This window comes from Macaca thibetana, chromosome 15, assembly GCF_024542745.1.
Source record: "Macaca thibetana thibetana isolate TM-01 chromosome 15, ASM2454274v1, whole genome shotgun sequence".
Lineage (NCBI taxonomy): Eukaryota > Metazoa > Chordata > Mammalia > Primates > Cercopithecidae > Macaca > Macaca thibetana.
In genome coordinates this window covers 5,947,277-5,963,070 of record NC_065592.1, presented here as the reverse complement: position 1 = coordinate 5,963,070, position 15,794 = coordinate 5,947,277, and the positions used below count along the sequence as shown (strand labels likewise).

Below are 15,794 nucleotides of genomic sequence, written 5' to 3'. Positions count from 1 at the left end.
GAACAGCTTAACAAACAAAGCGCTCGCAGAAGACAGGTCTGCGGTGATTTCTGGGCATTGGATCAGTTATGGCTGAACCAGGCCTGTCAGGGCTTATTTCTTCAGCGAGGTGGGCACTGGTGGCTGCCACTTACGACTGCTGATCTGCGAGAACTTCAGGGCCACGGAGAGGCTACTTCGGGCCACCATCTCACCAATCGTCTTCCAGTCATTCCCAAGGAGAGAATGGTACATCTTTAACTTCTCAGTGTCTCCTTCGCTATACCTAACAGAAAGGGAAAACATTTCACAAGTTTAAACTCACTATCAGATTACATACGGTATTCTCATCCCAGTACGCAGCAATCGTGGGAAAAGCTGAATGGCGTAGGCTGTCAGGGAACCCGGTCAGAGTTCTCTTCACTTCCTGTTGGCGCCTCAGTGGTGGTCATCCTATCAATCAATCACTGAAGTCGAGACCAGAGGCCTGGTTCAACTGAACAGCAGCCAGAGCAATCACTTAGCCCTTCTTCAGCTCAGAGCCTCTGTCCCTGTGGTGGAAATGGCTTTCCTCTACCCCACCTGGACAGTGCCTGCACGCTCGCCAGTGCAGTTTAAACGGTGCATTTTCAGGGAGCGCTTCCCTGACTCCCTTAGCCTGAAGTCCCCCTGTTGATTGCTCCTGGAGAACACTGTGCTTCTCTTTCACAGCACTGGTCACAACCCGCACTCACACATGCACAGGCTCCCTTGTTCATGCCTCTTCCTCTAGACCAGCACCGCCCAACAGAAACATAATACGAGCCTCTTACGGATTTTAAGTTTCCTAGTAGTCATAGGAAAAGTCACTTTAACCTAGTTTTAATAAAAGGAACTTTAAGAATATATTTCTTACACGGGCATGTTGCGTGATGAAAAACAAAAACAAAAAATAATATATTTCATTGAACTCAATATATTAAAAACGCTATCATTTCAACATGTCATCAGTATCAAAAAATATCAATGATGTATTTTACATTCCGTTCTTCATCTGGAGCCTTCAAAACCCAGCATGTGTTTTACTCTGACGGCATCTCAATGTGGACTAACTACATTTCAAATGTTTGACAGGCCCAGGAGGCTGCTGGTCACCATACGGGAAGACACAGTTCAAGAAGGCAAGTTCCATGAGGGCAGAGACCTTGTCGGTTTCATACACTTTGGTATCCATAATGCTTGACAGACAACAGGCATTCCATAAACATACAACAAATGGCTTACTGTAAATATGTAACTACTTCAGAAACGTAAAGTGCATTCATCCTACATAAAAATACATACATTAAAGTACTAAAAAAAGCACTATAATATTATAAATGGATTTTAAGATTAAAAACCTAAATAAGTAAATAAAAAGCAATCTTTACAACATCTTCAGATTCCTATCTGAATAGGAATGGTGGTTTATGTCATCACTAAGGCAACATAATTCTAGAAATCCTAGAAAAATACAATTTCTTTTTTTTTTTTTTTTTTCTTTGAGACAGGGTCTGGCTCTGTCACCCAGGCTGGAGCACAGTGGCATGATCATAGCTCACTGCAACCTCCACCTCCTGGGATCAAGCAATCCTCCCACCTCAGCCTCCCAAGGAGCTGGGATTATAAGCATGCACCACCACACCTGGTGAATTTTTGTATTTTTAGTAGGGGTAAGGTTTTACCACGTTGGCCAGTCTGGTCTCGAACCCCTGACCTCAAGTGATCTGCCTGCCTCAGCCTCTCAAAGTGTTGGGAATTACAGGTGTGAGCCACCATGCCTGGTCTATTCTTCACTACTAAGAATCATGGCTGTCAGTCAGGTATGGTGGCTCAAGCCTATAATCCCAGCACTTTGGGAGGCCGAGGCAGGAGGATCACTTGAGGTTAGGAATTCGAGACCAGCCTGGTCAACATGGTGAAACCTCGTCTCTACTAAAAATACAAAAATTAGCTGGGTGTGGTGACACATGCCTGTAGTCCCAGCCTCTTGGGAGGGTGAGGCAGGAGAATCACTTGAACCCAGGAGGTGGAGGCTACAATGAGCCGAGATTGCACCACTGCACTCCAGCCTGGGTGACAGAGTGAGACCCTGTCTCAAAAAAAAAAAAAAAAAAAGAAAGAAAGGCCAGGCCAGGTGTGGTGACTCATGCCTGCCTGTAATCCCAGCACTTTGGGAGGTCGAGGCGGGCGGATCACGAGGTCAGGAGATAGAGACCATCCTCCATCCTGGCTAACACAGTGAAACCCCATCTCTACTAAAAATATACAAAAAAATTAGCCAGGCATGGTGGCGGGCACCTGTAGTCCCAGCTACTCGGGAGGCTGAGGCAGGAGAATGGCGTGAACCCAGGAGGCGGAGGTTGCAGTGAGCACTGCACTCTAGCCTGGGTGACAGAGTGAGACTCCATCTCAAAAAAAAACAACAACAACAACAAAAAAGGCCAGGCGCGGTGGCTCACGCCTGTAATCCCAGCTCTCAGGGAGGCAGAGGCGGGAGAATAGCTTGAGCCCAGGAGTTCGAGACCTGCCTGGGTAATATAGTGAGACCCTGTTCTCCACAAAAAGGAAAAAAAAAAAAAGACAAAAAAAAAAACAACAATTGCCAGGCATGGTGGCTCACACATGTAATCCCAGCACTGTGGGATGTGGGAGGCTGAGGTGGGTGGATCACCTGAGGTCAGGAGTTTGAGACCAGTCTGACCAATATGATGAAACCCATCTCTACTAAAAATACAAAAATTAGCTGGGTGTGGTGGTGGGCATCTGTAGTCCCAGCTACTCGGGAGGCTGAGACAGCAGAATTGCTTGAACCTGGGAGGCGGAGCTTGCAGTGAGCTGAGATTGTGCCACCACAAGTGTTGGAAGCACATTATAATTGGATATGGTATTTGAGGAAAAGGAAGGAGAGAATGACAACCGGGTTAAGCACCCTGGGTTGGTACCACTGAACTGCATTTAACGGACCTAATAATCCCAGCGCTTACCTCCACCTTCAAATAGTTACTAAAAACCCACAGCAGTCTGCTAAGTGCTGGAGGGAACATCTGTCAAGATGGGATGTTTGGGTTCACAAGGAGATGACGAAGTAAGCAGAGAGCAGAGCAAACAGGAGTAACAGCACATGAGGCAGTGTATGGGGAGTGCTAAAGAAAAAGTGTAGAGAAAGCTGCAGATGCAGGAAACAGGTCACTAAGCCTTTACTAAAGAGCTGAGAATGGAAAAGGGCATTGAAGACGCACACATTTGACACACCATCTGGCTTCACACACACAAATCTTCATTATTTTTACTGTTAATCCACTGCTGTGAATGTCTTTTTTTTTTTTTTTTGAGATGGAGTCTCGCTCTGTCGCCCAGGCTGGAGTGCAGGGGCCGGATCTCAGCTCACTGCAAGCTCCGCCTCCTGGGTTCACGCCATTCTCCTGCCTCAGCCTCCCGAGTAGCTGGGACTACAGGCGCCCGCCACCACGCCCGGCTAATTTTTTTGTATTTTTAGTAGAGACGGGGTTTCACCATGTTCGCCAGGATGGTCTCGATCTCCTGACCTCGTGATCCGCCCGCCTCGGCCTCCCAAAGTGCTGGGATTACAGGCATGAGCCACCGCGCCCGGCCTATGTGAATGTCTTGATTTACGGTATCAGCAAAGACTAGAGAAATGTCCTGTCTCAAGCTGCTCAGACTTTTTTCTTACCTGCCTTTGTAATTGTTGACATCGAACATCTTCTTTGCTCGATAGTATATAAGCTTCCAGGGCCGGGCAATGTTCCTACCTAAAGTCAGAAGAAAAGTGATCAGAGGGGCTCACATGACATGAAGTCACAATGGTAAAAGGAGCCCAGAACAGCCCTTGTAACAACATGAACTATCCTAAGCCCCGTGTTAAGGCTGGGATTTCCTGTGTCCTGAACAAAGCTGTCTTGAAGAGCAGATATACACAATCACCAGTTTCCTTGGAGATCTCCGAAAACTAAATGCTGAGTACCCCGAGGCTCCAGCTTCCGGTCTATGCAATTTGTGGAAAGAATCCTTACAAGACAAAGTAATTTTAACATGATTTGAATTAAGAGGAAGAGAACACTACGGTGGAGAATACAGGGTAACAGTTCTCCAGAAGATGAACAACAAATCTTTCCCAAATCAGCTTTTCTCATTTTCTCACTCTAAGGTGAAATAATCCCTCAATGGGGGCGCACTACCCTGTTTTTCTTCGTGGACTCCACAGAACACCTAAGAAATTATCCTCTTTAAATTCAAGAGAGATTTGCTTTGGCTCTGATCCTCCACGACAGCATGACCTTCTAACTTCACAAGCAGCACCTCCAGTCGGAGGGTTCCAGTTACAAAGCACACATATGGCCACACTTAAAAAACCGTGGGAGACCACGGTGCTTATAAGGATGTGCTTTGTGTAGCGTACACAAAATATAAATAAGGAACAGGAGGAGAAACCAAAACCATAACTATTGCCAAGGAAGAAAGGTAAAAGTTGATCATTCAATTTTTCACACTGAACTTGGGAGACATGAACACATTCCAAATCCCCAAAAGTAGAGACTGGCAATAAGAATACCATCAGGGCAGGGTGAGGTGGCTCACACCTGTAATCCTGGCAGGTTGGGAATCCGAGGAGAGTGGATCATGAGGTCAGGATATCGAGACCATCCTGGCTAACAAGGAGAAACCCTGTCTCTACTAAAAATACAAAAAAATTAGCCGGGTGTCGTGGCAGGTGCCTGTAATCTCAGCTACTCGGAAGGCTGAGGCAGGAGAATCATCTGAACCCCAGAGGTGGAGGTTGCAGTGAGCCGAGATTGCACCACTGCACTCTAGCCTGGGCAACAGAGCGAGACTCTGTCTCAAAAGAAAAAAAAAAAAAAAAAAAAAAGAATATCATCAGCCATCACAGCAGTTAATGTGCACTGCCTGCAGACGATGGCCAGATAGCGTGCTAACACTTACCACAGGTTATCTTGTTTATGGCTGGAAGGCTGTGGATGGTCAAAGAGTGATTGTTTCTAAACTTACCAATGTGCAATCTAAACGAGTGTCTCCTTTTCAAGTTGGTGATCGCAGATTTTTCCTCGGGGTACCTGTCCGTGTACAGCAGCTTGTCTGCGCTCTCGATGCCTGTCAGGGCTAGAAAGTCTTCCACATTTTTCTCTAACTGCTTATTTTCCTTCACAGAAAACTTGCCAAATTTAATAGCGACACCTAGGATTGGGAAGGAACAGGGAGAAAGTGTGTATCGTTAATAATGAACAAAAGCAAACCTATGACTTGGTTTTTCATCAGCAATGACAGTACCACGGCCCAACAGTCCCAACACCTGACATTTGCTCTCCTGCCCCCACTTGCAGGTTCGGCCTTTCCTCCAGGGTTCAGCCCAAGCCACACCTCTTCTGTCAATGTCCTCCCTGGTCATCCTATTCCAAAGTGACCTTTCCTGTTTCATCTATCTTTTTAAAAAATAGTTTCCAAATTTATTCATGCATTCTTTAGATAGGATCTTGCTTTTTCACCCAGGCTGGAGTGCAGTGGCATGATCAAAGTTCACTGCAACCTTGAACGCCTGGAATCAAGTGATTCTCCTGCCTCAGCCTCCTGAGTAGCTGGGACTACAGGCGTGTGCCACTAACACCTGGCTAATTTTTTATTTTTTGTAAGATGGGGTCTTGCTGTTTTGCCCAGGCTGGTCTTAAACTCCGGGTCTCAAGCAATTCTCCTGCCTTGGCCTCCCAAAGTGCTGGGATTACCGGCGTGAGTCACCTCACCTGGCCTAGGTTTACTTTAAAAATATTTTACGGGCCAGGCACAGTGGCTCACGCCTGTAATCCCAGCACTCTGGGAGGCTGAGGTGGGCAGATCATGAGGTCAGGAGTTTGAGACCAGCCTGGTCAATAACATGGTGAAACCCCGTCTCTACTAAAAATACAAAAATTAGCCAAGTGTGGCAGGCGCCTGTAGACCCAGCTACTCGGGAGGCTGAGGCGGGAGAACTGCTTGAACCCAGGAGGCGTAGGGTGCAGTGAGCCGAGATCGCGCCACTGCATTCCAGCCTGGGCCACAGAGCAAGACTCCGTCTCAAAAAAAAAAAAAAAAAAAAAAAAGTCTTTTATAAAATACATACTCATAAGAATTTCAACACAATATACCAATAAAATGGGATTATATACTACAATTGTGTGCATGTGTGTAGTGCTCTCTTTTTTGCTTAATTTGTCTTGTCTATTTTTCTGAATCTCTTCAATACTATGAATTCTGGAAGACTATGACTCCTCTTCTTACTTTTTCCAATGACCAGTTGTATTGGGTCTTACACAGCAGATATTCAGTAAATATTGCTCACTGGTAGTACACAGCCTTACATTTGCAGTTTATTCTTTTTTTTTTCTTTTTTTTGAGGCGGAATCTCGCTCTGTCGCCCAGGCTGGAGTGCAGTGGCCGGATCTCAGCTCACTGCAAGCTCCGCCTCCCGGGTTCATGCCATTCTCCTGCCTCAGCCTCTGGAGTAGCTGGGACTACAGGCGCCCGCCACCTCGCCCGGCTAGTTTTTTGTATTTCTTAGTAGAGACGGGGTTTCACTGTGTTAGCCAGGATGGTCTCGATCTCCTGACCTCGTGATCCGCCCGTCTCGGCCTCCCAAAGTGCTGGGATTACAGGCTTGAGCCACCGCCCCGGCACAGTTTATTCTTAAATCCAATAAGCTTTATTATTGGATTTAAGAATAAAAGTTATTTGTTATTCTTAGTAATAATTCTTAATAAGAGAGGTTCAGAAACACAGTGAAATCAAGAAGGTGATCAAGTCCACTACAACCAGCTCACCATCAATTTAATACCTTGGAGAAAGAAACGATACCTCACTAAAGTTGATGATTTTAATCTGACAGCATTTTAGTTTTATATAACTGTTGTATCTTTTCCAGTGTCTCAACCAATTAACCTCTCGTCCTTTCTCTTCTTGGTGGGAATTAATTATCTGGTCTCTTTAGCCCCATTCTTCCTGGCTACCTTTACCAGAAACTGGGAGAGAAGAGGAAAAGCAAGAGCACTTCATTTTGCTAATTTTATAGCTCAGACAATTCTGGTAGGAGACAGAGGTGAAGGCAGCGAAAGAATGCTTCTTGTCCATCTATAAATCTGAATCATCCATAAAAGAAAGTCAGGTGCTAGCTCTGCATACAGGAAGTTCAACAAACCCTAAGGCCCCACAAGCTCACCTTGTGCTTTAAATTCCTTAAACCGTTCTAAGTCATCCCGGTACATCCGCTTGATTGTGCTGGTGGCCCTGTCCTTGATGTTAGGAATGAATTCCTGAAGCTGTCTGACGGCAGAACCCAAATCCGCATCTGAATCATCGGCATCTCCTGAATCTGCATACAAATATCTTGTTTCGGAATCTTCAGCTGTTTCCACGTTGCGTTCTTCATTTGCAGGTTCTAACCTAAAGGGTTAGAAAATTGGGTTGCCTAACATTAACACATCACTTGACCTCATAACTTTTAAACTTTTCCTTCTTTTCTTTATGAGACAGAGTCTCGCTCTGTCGCCAGGCTGGAGTGCAATGGTGCGATCTCAACTCACTGCAACTTCTGCTTCCCGGTTCAAGCGATTCTCCTGCCTCAGCCTCCAGAGTAGCTGGGACTACAGGCGCCCGCCATCGTGCCCGGCTAACTTTTGTATTTTTAGTAGAGATGGGGTTTCGCCATGTTGGCTAGGCTGGTCTCAAGTGACTCACCCACCTTGGCCTCCCAAAGTGCTGGGATTATAGGCATGAGCCACCATGCCTGGCCTTAAACTTTTCTTAAAATGGCTCTCACTTAGGCTACCAGAATATTAAAGCAAGATGAGATCTTAGAGTTGACTCAGTCCATGATTTTCAAACTTTTTACTGGAACTTGAATTACTTGGATATATCTCAGAGGCAGCCTAGAAGCTAAATGTGCAGCCCTAAGCCCTATTTCCTCTGGTTATTTGCTCAGACTATTTTTCAGAGGTAATTTGGGCTTTTAAATTTACTCACAGATTTTCAGGGCTGGAATAGTTCTTAGTGAAAATCGAATGTCTTATTTCACACATGAAGAAATTAAACTACCTGCCAAGTTTACTCAATTAAAGATGTATGATAGTCTGTACATCGAGGGTATATTAAGGGTCTACCTCTTGATGATTTCTGCCATTTAATATGTATGTACTGAGGCCAGGTGCGGTGGCTCACGCCTGTAATCCCAGCACTTTGAGAGGCTGAGGCGGGTGGATCGCCTGAGGGCAGGAGTTTGAGACCAGCCTGACCAACAAGGAAAAACCTCGTGTCTACTAAAAATACAAAATTAGCCAGGTGTGGTAGTGCATGCCTGTAATCTCAGCCACTTGGGAGAATCGCTTGAACCCGGGAGGCGGAGGGCACAGTGAACTGAGATCGCACCGTTGCACTCCAGCCTGGGCAACAAGAGCAAATCTCCGTCTCAAAAAAAAAAAAGAGTCTGTGCTAAATAAAGAGGCATGGGCAGAATCCATACAAAAGAAATATACCAGTAGCTGGCATACCACTCCCACGTTACCTTGGCACCTCTTGCATATGCTTGCTTGCTGAACAGGCCCGGGTTTTCTTTCGTCGGGGCCTGGGTTTCACACTTTCTTCCATCACGGCGCCATCACCTTCTACTGAATCAAAGAGTGTGCTCTCAGAGTTCTTACTGGACGCTGAAAAACCATCACCAGACGCTACGGCCCTTTTGACAGACTTAAGCTTCCTTTTCTTAGACTTCTTCTCTGTACTGTTGGATTCCTTGAACCCTTTAAGAGCCTTCCTGCCTTCCATAATCCCAACCTCACGGCCCACCTGTGATCCTTCAGGGTATGCACTCTCAAGGCTCTCAGGCATGGCCATTGCCTCAAATTCCTGGTGATTGGACTTTTTCTTTTTTTTCTTAGACTTGTTTTTATAAGCCGGTGCTGGTAGTTCTGCAGTTTCACCACGTAGGCCCACAGCAGGCCGGGATTCCTGCGTCTCAGTCGCAACCTCGCTGCCCACTTGTGATCCTTCAGGCATGGCCAATGCCTCAGAGTCCTGGTAACTGGACTTTTTCTTCTTTTTTTTCTTAGACTTTTTTTTGTGAGTAGGTCCTAGTAGTTCTGGAGCTTCACCATCCAAGCCCACAGTAGGCCGAGATTCCTGCATATCAGGCTCAGCCTCACTGCCCGCTTGCGATCCTTCAGGCATGGCCAATGTCTCATATTCCTGGTTACTGGACTTTTTCTTTTTTTTCTTACACTTGTTTTTATGAGCAGATGCTGGTAGTTCTGTCATTTCACCCCCTGGACCCATAGAAAGCCAGGACTCCTCCTGGTGGGATTCCGACTGAGGCAGGGCATCCATTGCCCGCTGGCTCTCCTGTACAGCATCCCAGGATGCAGCTTTCCTCCGATGCTTTTTATTCTTTTTCTCCCTAACTTTATTGTGCAGTGCTTCTGATTTATGTGTATGTGACTTAGCAAGTACCTGAAATTTGTCTGTTTTAGGCTCTCCTGGTAACTTCCGTTCCATGCTCATATCAACACAAATGACATCAACATCCTTTCTAAAAGGCTTCGGTGTGTTGCTAATATTTTCTTTATCCACAAGGACAACTGTAACACCTGCTTCCTCTTCCACCTCCAAAGCACTGTATCTTCTCTTTTTTCTCTTTTTGAGTGTAGCAGTGGCATTTTCAGCATCATCATGGATTCTGGATTTTTTCAAAGGAGAAGAAATGAGATGCTGGAAATCTTTTTTCCTCTTTTTCCTCCTAGTTATTTGAGACTGTTCACTCACCAGGGAGGAGTGTCTGAAAATTTCGTGGGAATGTTTCTGAGGTCTTTCCTTATGTACAGAATACTTTTTCTTTTTCTTGTCAGAAACTGGAGTGTGGATTTCAAATCTGCGTGATTCTCCTTCCATTTTATTCCTATATGGAAATGTGACGACAACAATGGTTTATTTTTGCTTTTTTTTTTTTTTTTTTTTTTTTTGACAGAGTCTCGCTCTGTCACCCAGGCTGGAGTGCAGTGGCGCCATCTCGGCTCACTGCAAGCTCCGCCTCCTGGGTTCACGCCATTTTCCCACCTCAGCCTCCTGAATAGCTGGGACTACAGGTGCCTGCCACCATGCCCGGCTAATTTTATTTTTGTCTTTTCAGTAGAGACGGGGTTTCACCGTGTTAGCCAGGATAGTCTCTATCTCCTGACCTCGTGATCCACCCACCTCAGCCTCCCAAAGTGCTGGGATTACAGGCGTCAGCCACCGGTGCTGGCCTATTTTTGCATTTTAAACATAGCCTCAGGGGAAAAAAATCACAGCAAAATGAAATTGTATGACAAATGACAAGCCTGTAGTCATGATTACGAATTTTATATTATTCTAGATACACAGGTGGCTCACTGGAATTCTGTCTGGTCCCACCGCCTTTATGATGGAGAAAAAAATAGTTAACAGAGAACAACAGTGCCCTGTCCCCCACAGCCTCACCTCTGACTCATCTGTCCAACTCTGCGTTTAAGCCACAAGCAGCTTGTTTTGGTTCCTCAAACACGCCACAACCTTTCCCCCCAGCTCTCCATGACATTCTCTCCACTGTCTCCCCACCCTCCTTGCCTCTTGCCACCTTCAGAGCTTGGTTTGAAGATCAGTTCTTCAAGAAAGTTTTCCCTGATTCCTTAGGCTTGGCCTGATTCCCAAGTAACATACTTTCATATTTAAAAAATAAACACTTAGTCATTTACAGGCTGTCTTCTCTGCTTTAAAAAAAAAAAAAAAAAAGAAAGAAAAAAGAAAAAAAGAAAACAAGGAAGAAAAAGATGGTTTATCTGTCTTGTTCCCCTCTGTGTTTCTACCACGGAGAAGCCATTAGACCCCATTAGAGTGCAGGATCCTGGCCGGGCGCGGTGGCTCAAGCCTGTAATCCCAGCACTTTGGGAGGCCGAGACGGGCGGATCACGAGGTCAGGAGATCGAGACCATCCTGGCTAACACGGTGAAACCCCATCTCTACTAAAAAAATACAAAAAACTAGCCGGGCGAGGTGGCGGGCGCCTGTGGTCTCAGCTACGCGGGAGGCTGAGGCAGGAGAATGGCGTGAACCCGGGAGGCGGAGCTTGCAGTGAGCTGAGATCCGGCCACTGCACTCCAGCCTGGGCGACAGAGCCAGACTCAGTCTCAAAAAAAAAAAAAAAAAAAAAAAAAAAAGAGTGCAGGATCCACAAAAGGGCTTCGCAGTGGGGATATCAGGTATCCACTGACCTCAAACCAGAAGTCAGCCTCTTTGTGAAAGAAGCTGGATATGCCTTGTTAGTGTCCAACAAAGAGCAAACATTCTGCAAAACACTGGAATAAATTTCATAAGCCACTAACGTTAATACTCACATATCAGGTGTGTGCACTTGGAATTAAAATACAGTAACAGAAACGCACTTTCCAAAAGAGATGATTACAAATATAATTTTGCAAACATGTCTTATTGTTCTCTTTGCTCTGTGTTGCTTCTGGGTTTCATTTGTTTTTAGATTTTATTTTTGGCTAAATAACACATTTACATGGTACAAAAATCAAAATAATCTTCATACTTCTTCTCCTTTCTTACACAGAAGGTAACAGCTATATATTGTGATCTGCACTTGCTATTTTTCCTTAACAGACCCCAGAGCTCTCTCTATATCAGCGGAGTCTAACACACCTGCTTGTGCTGCCACATCCTCTCTCTCTCTCTTGCTGCAACAAAGGAAGTGTCCCTTCTTCTGTCAAAGGCTATTTCCTTCCGTTATAGGAAGGAAAATGTGTGCTGGCTCCCAACCCCCTCCTGCCTTCTCAGAGAGATAGTGGTCCCCCAGGTACCCCATCTCTCTCCTGTATCTTCAGCCTGTGTTTTCTAGCAAAACACCAATAATATTTAATCTCCTCTAACTTAAAAAAAAAAAAAAAAAAAGCAACTGTCGTCTAACCCTAAGTCTCATTCAGCTGTTCTCTTTCTTCCCCTTCACAGCAACATTCCTGATAGAGAAATCACTCTTTTCATTACCTCACCTTTCATCCACTTATTAACCCACATCCTTGGAGCTCCCACCCCACTACTCCACTGAGACTGCTCCAGCAAGAGTGTCCTTAAAGCCACTAACTTCAACAGATGCTTTTCAGGCCCATCTTTTAGGACCTCTTAATAAATCACAAACAGAACAGATTATTATTATTTTTTGAGACGGAGTCTCGCTCTGTCGCCCAGGCTGGAGTGCAGTGGCGTGATCTTGGCTCACTGCAAGCTGTGCCTCCCGGGTTCACGCCATTCTTCTGCCTCAGCCTCCAGAGTAGCTGGGACTACCGGTGACCGCCACAACGCCCGGCTAATTTTTTTGTATTTTTTAGTAGAGACAGAGTTTCACCGTGTTAGCCAGGATGGTCTCAATCTCCTGACCTCATGATCCACCCACCTCGGCCTCCCAAAGTGCTGGGATTACAGGTGTGAGCCACCGCGCCCGGCTGATTTCTTTCTTTCTTTTTTTTGGAGACAGAATCTCACTCTGTCACCCAGGCTGGAGTGCAGTGGCGCGATCTCAGGTCACTGCAACCTCCGCCTCCCGGGTTCAAGCGATTCTCCTGCTTCAGCCTCCGGAGTAGAAGCTGGGATTACAGGAACACGCCACCAATCCCGGCTAATCTTTTTATTTTTAGTAGAGACGGGGTTTTGCCATGTTGGCCAGTCTGGTCTTGAACTCCTGACCTCAGGTGACCCACCTGCCTCGGCCTCCCAAAGTGTCAGGATTACAGGCGTAAACCACAGCGCCCAGCCTTGATTTCTTTATATAACATTTCCCCTTCCATCAGTTCCTTTCCTTCTTTTTTGTAAATACTTCCTCTGGTCTCTGGAGCCTAGTACAACCTTCTAAACATATAGTCTCTCCCTGCTAAAAACTTTTTAGAGTTCCCCTGTTATTCTTAAGATAAAGTCAAAATCCTCACAGACCTGCAAAGGTCTTCATTTCTTCATAATCTAGCCTAGAGATGGAGAGAGGTAGGTCCATGCCTACTTCTCTACCTCTCACTTCTCTCTAGGTTTCAGAAACCCTGCTTTTTTCAGTTCCCACCACACTTCTGGCAGTTATAATATGATCGGCTTCTTGAGGGCTGGAATTTTGGCCACCTTGCTCCCAAATGGCTCCCCAGTGCTCCAAACATATTGAAAGAACGGATATGCATTTATCCCCCCTTACTCAGAACATACACTTCCCGCCCTGCAGATATGTGCTCAAACCTGGTCCCGGATTCTCTCACCGCCTTTGAGGTGCCAGAAAAACCCCGCTCCGCTCCCAGGTGGGCGCTCCAGGGCTGAGAGGGGAGGAACTAACCAGATGTGAATTCTCCATCTTCTCACTCCCAAAGACCCAAGCCTTGGCCAGGCGCGGTGGTTCACGCCTGTAATCCCAGCACTTTGGGAGGCTGAGGCGGGTTGATCACCTGAGGTCTGGAGTTCGAGACCTGCCTAGCCAACATGGTGAAACCCCGTCTCTACTAAAAATACAAAAATTACCTAGGCGTGGTGGCGGGCGCCTATAATCCCAGCTACTTGGGAGGCTGAGGCAGGAGAATCGCTTGAAACCAGGAGGCGGAGGTTGCAGTGAGCCGAGATCGCACCACCGCACTCCAGCCTGGGCGACAAGAGCAAGACTCCATCTTTAAAAAAAGAAAAAAAAAAGACCCAAACCTCAGTTTCCCCAAGATAAGGCCTGGGGCGAAGACGCGGCCTGGAGACCTCAGGCCAAAAGGCGGGTCTCCCAGAAGACAGGGAAATCCACCACCCCACGCTGGGTTTTTACGTGCGCATTTTGAAATGCAGAAACAACTAACAAAGGCGCTTTCAACTTACCCTCCGAAAGCGCTGCCACCTTTCTCCCAACCCGGAAGTGCTGCTGTTGAGGAAGCGGAAGTAGTAGTGCGTCGCCTTCCGGCCCCCTCGGCGTCACGCTGTCATGGTAACACGGCTGCCGCTAGGCAGTGGAAGCGCGCGCAATTGTCTACCCATTTTCCTTCTAGGTCCTTTAGAGGTCAGGTGGGGTAGAGCGTGCTCCTAAAACGAAGAAAGTAGGACAGAATGCCCCTCCATTGACGTACTAATGCATGCGTGCATTCCATTTATTCCAGTTTTTGGTGAACTCCAGGAATAACTTGGGAAGACAGATGACAAATCAACTAAGATAATTTCAGATTATCTTGTAAGAAAAATAAAATAGGGTAACATGATGGAGAGTGACTAGGGGACAGTGGGTATTACTTTAGATGTAAGGGAGGGCTCACTGAGGAGTGACATTTGAGCTGAGTTTTTGGTGAACTCCAGGAACAACTTGGGAAGACAGATGACAAACAAAGCAACTAAGATAATTTCTGATTACCTTGTAAGGAAAATAAAATAGGGTAACATGATGGAGAGTGACTAGGGGACAGTAAGTGCTACTTTAGATGTAAGGGAGGGCTCACTGAGGAGTGACATTTGAACTGAGTTCTAAATGAAAAGGGCAGGCAAAAAATCTAGACAGAAGAGTGTTCCAGGCTGGAAGTGAATGGAAAAGTCCTGAACTTGGTTGGTGGAGGACCTGGGAGAAGACCAGAGCAGCTGGAGCAGAGAGTGAATTCACAGAGTGAACCCACAGGGTGACAGGTCGCACACGCCCAGCCTAAGTGAATGCATGTGAATGCAGGGGAGGGGGTAGGAGATGAAGTCAGAGGTCTGCAGGTGCAGAGTCTGATGGATGTTAAGCTTGGATGAAGTCTCAGAAGGTTAGAGCTGGCAGGAGTTTGGAGATCTATCCCAGTCTTCCCATTTCAACAGAGTCCTGAAAAGACCTAGCTAAAAGGGCAGCTTTAACCTGGCTATCAATTCAAGGCCATTATATTTACCAACCAAACGTTTAACCTTTTTGGATAGGGAACATATACGATATAGGCAACAAGTTTTCTCACTTAATCCTTGTAGGTATCTATGAGGTATTATTAATCCCACCTTGTGGATAAGAAACCTGGGTTTACAGTAACTTGTCAAAGGTGACTTAAATGGGCCAGCCAGAAATCAGACCTATGCTCTTTCTACTACTCCACTATCTTGCCCCTCACTGTTCCACCTGACTTCTATGTGATCTGCCAAGTGTCTTTGATTTAAAAATGCACAACCTATGCTTCCATGAAAGTCTGGAAGGGAAGCAGGTTGGAGAAACGATGAACCTATATATGCTGCTCTGGGACGTGGATGTGCAGTTGGAGCTCTGTCTGGAGAAGTCTGTAAATGTGGTGGTGTCCACTGTTGATACGTAAGGCCTTGAAGTCCAGGTTCGTCATTGGTGTCACGTGTTCTGTGGTGAGCCCACTTACCCAGAGCCTTGTGGTACTAGTGATGCATGAATGAACCCACAAAAGGCTGGCACTAGAGGAGAGATTAGAGATCATACAGGTTAGTGGTTTCCAATCCTCCTCCAACTGCACCAATCACTTGGGAAGCTTTTTTGTTTTGTTTTATTTTAAATGCAGATTCTCAACTTTGCAATGGATTTTATAATAAACACTATTGTATCACATTAAAATCTTCGGACATGATAATGACATTGTAGTTATACATGGGAATGTCCTTGCTACCTGATGAAGTAACTAGGGTTAAATATGGTGTTGACAGATACTTTTTCAGGTGATTTTGTATTGTGTGTATGTGCATACTCACACACTCACAGAGAGAGAGCAAGAAAATGTGGCCACTGCTGGGGATGGGTGAATCTGTTAGTCCAA

At 45.9% G+C, this 15,794-nt stretch overlaps 2 protein-coding genes across 2 annotated transcripts in view; one reads left to right on the top strand and one right to left on the bottom strand.

Annotated features, from left to right (window-relative positions):
- Positions 1–15,794, top strand: part of GTF3C5 (general transcription factor IIIC subunit 5) — an 870,547-nt gene that overhangs the window by 186,316 nt on the left and 668,437 nt on the right. The window lies entirely within an intron of this gene.
- TTF1 (transcription termination factor 1) overlaps positions 1–15,794 on the bottom strand; it is a 135,896-nt gene that overhangs the window by 19,455 nt on the left and 100,647 nt on the right. Inside the window, exons 2-7 of the mRNA XM_050759820.1 lie at positions 13,891–13,924; positions 8,561–9,946; positions 7,220–7,443; positions 5,026–5,211; positions 3,692–3,770; positions 135–265 (exon numbers count right to left, since the gene is read on the bottom strand). Of these exons, the coding sequence (XP_050615777.1) occupies positions 135–265; positions 3,692–3,770; positions 5,026–5,211; positions 7,220–7,443; positions 8,561–9,939 (1,999 nt within the window). The 5' untranslated portion in view covers positions 9,940–9,946; positions 13,891–13,924. The remainder of the gene's footprint in view (positions 1–134; positions 266–3,691; positions 3,771–5,025; positions 5,212–7,219; positions 7,444–8,560; positions 9,947–13,890; positions 13,925–15,794) is intronic.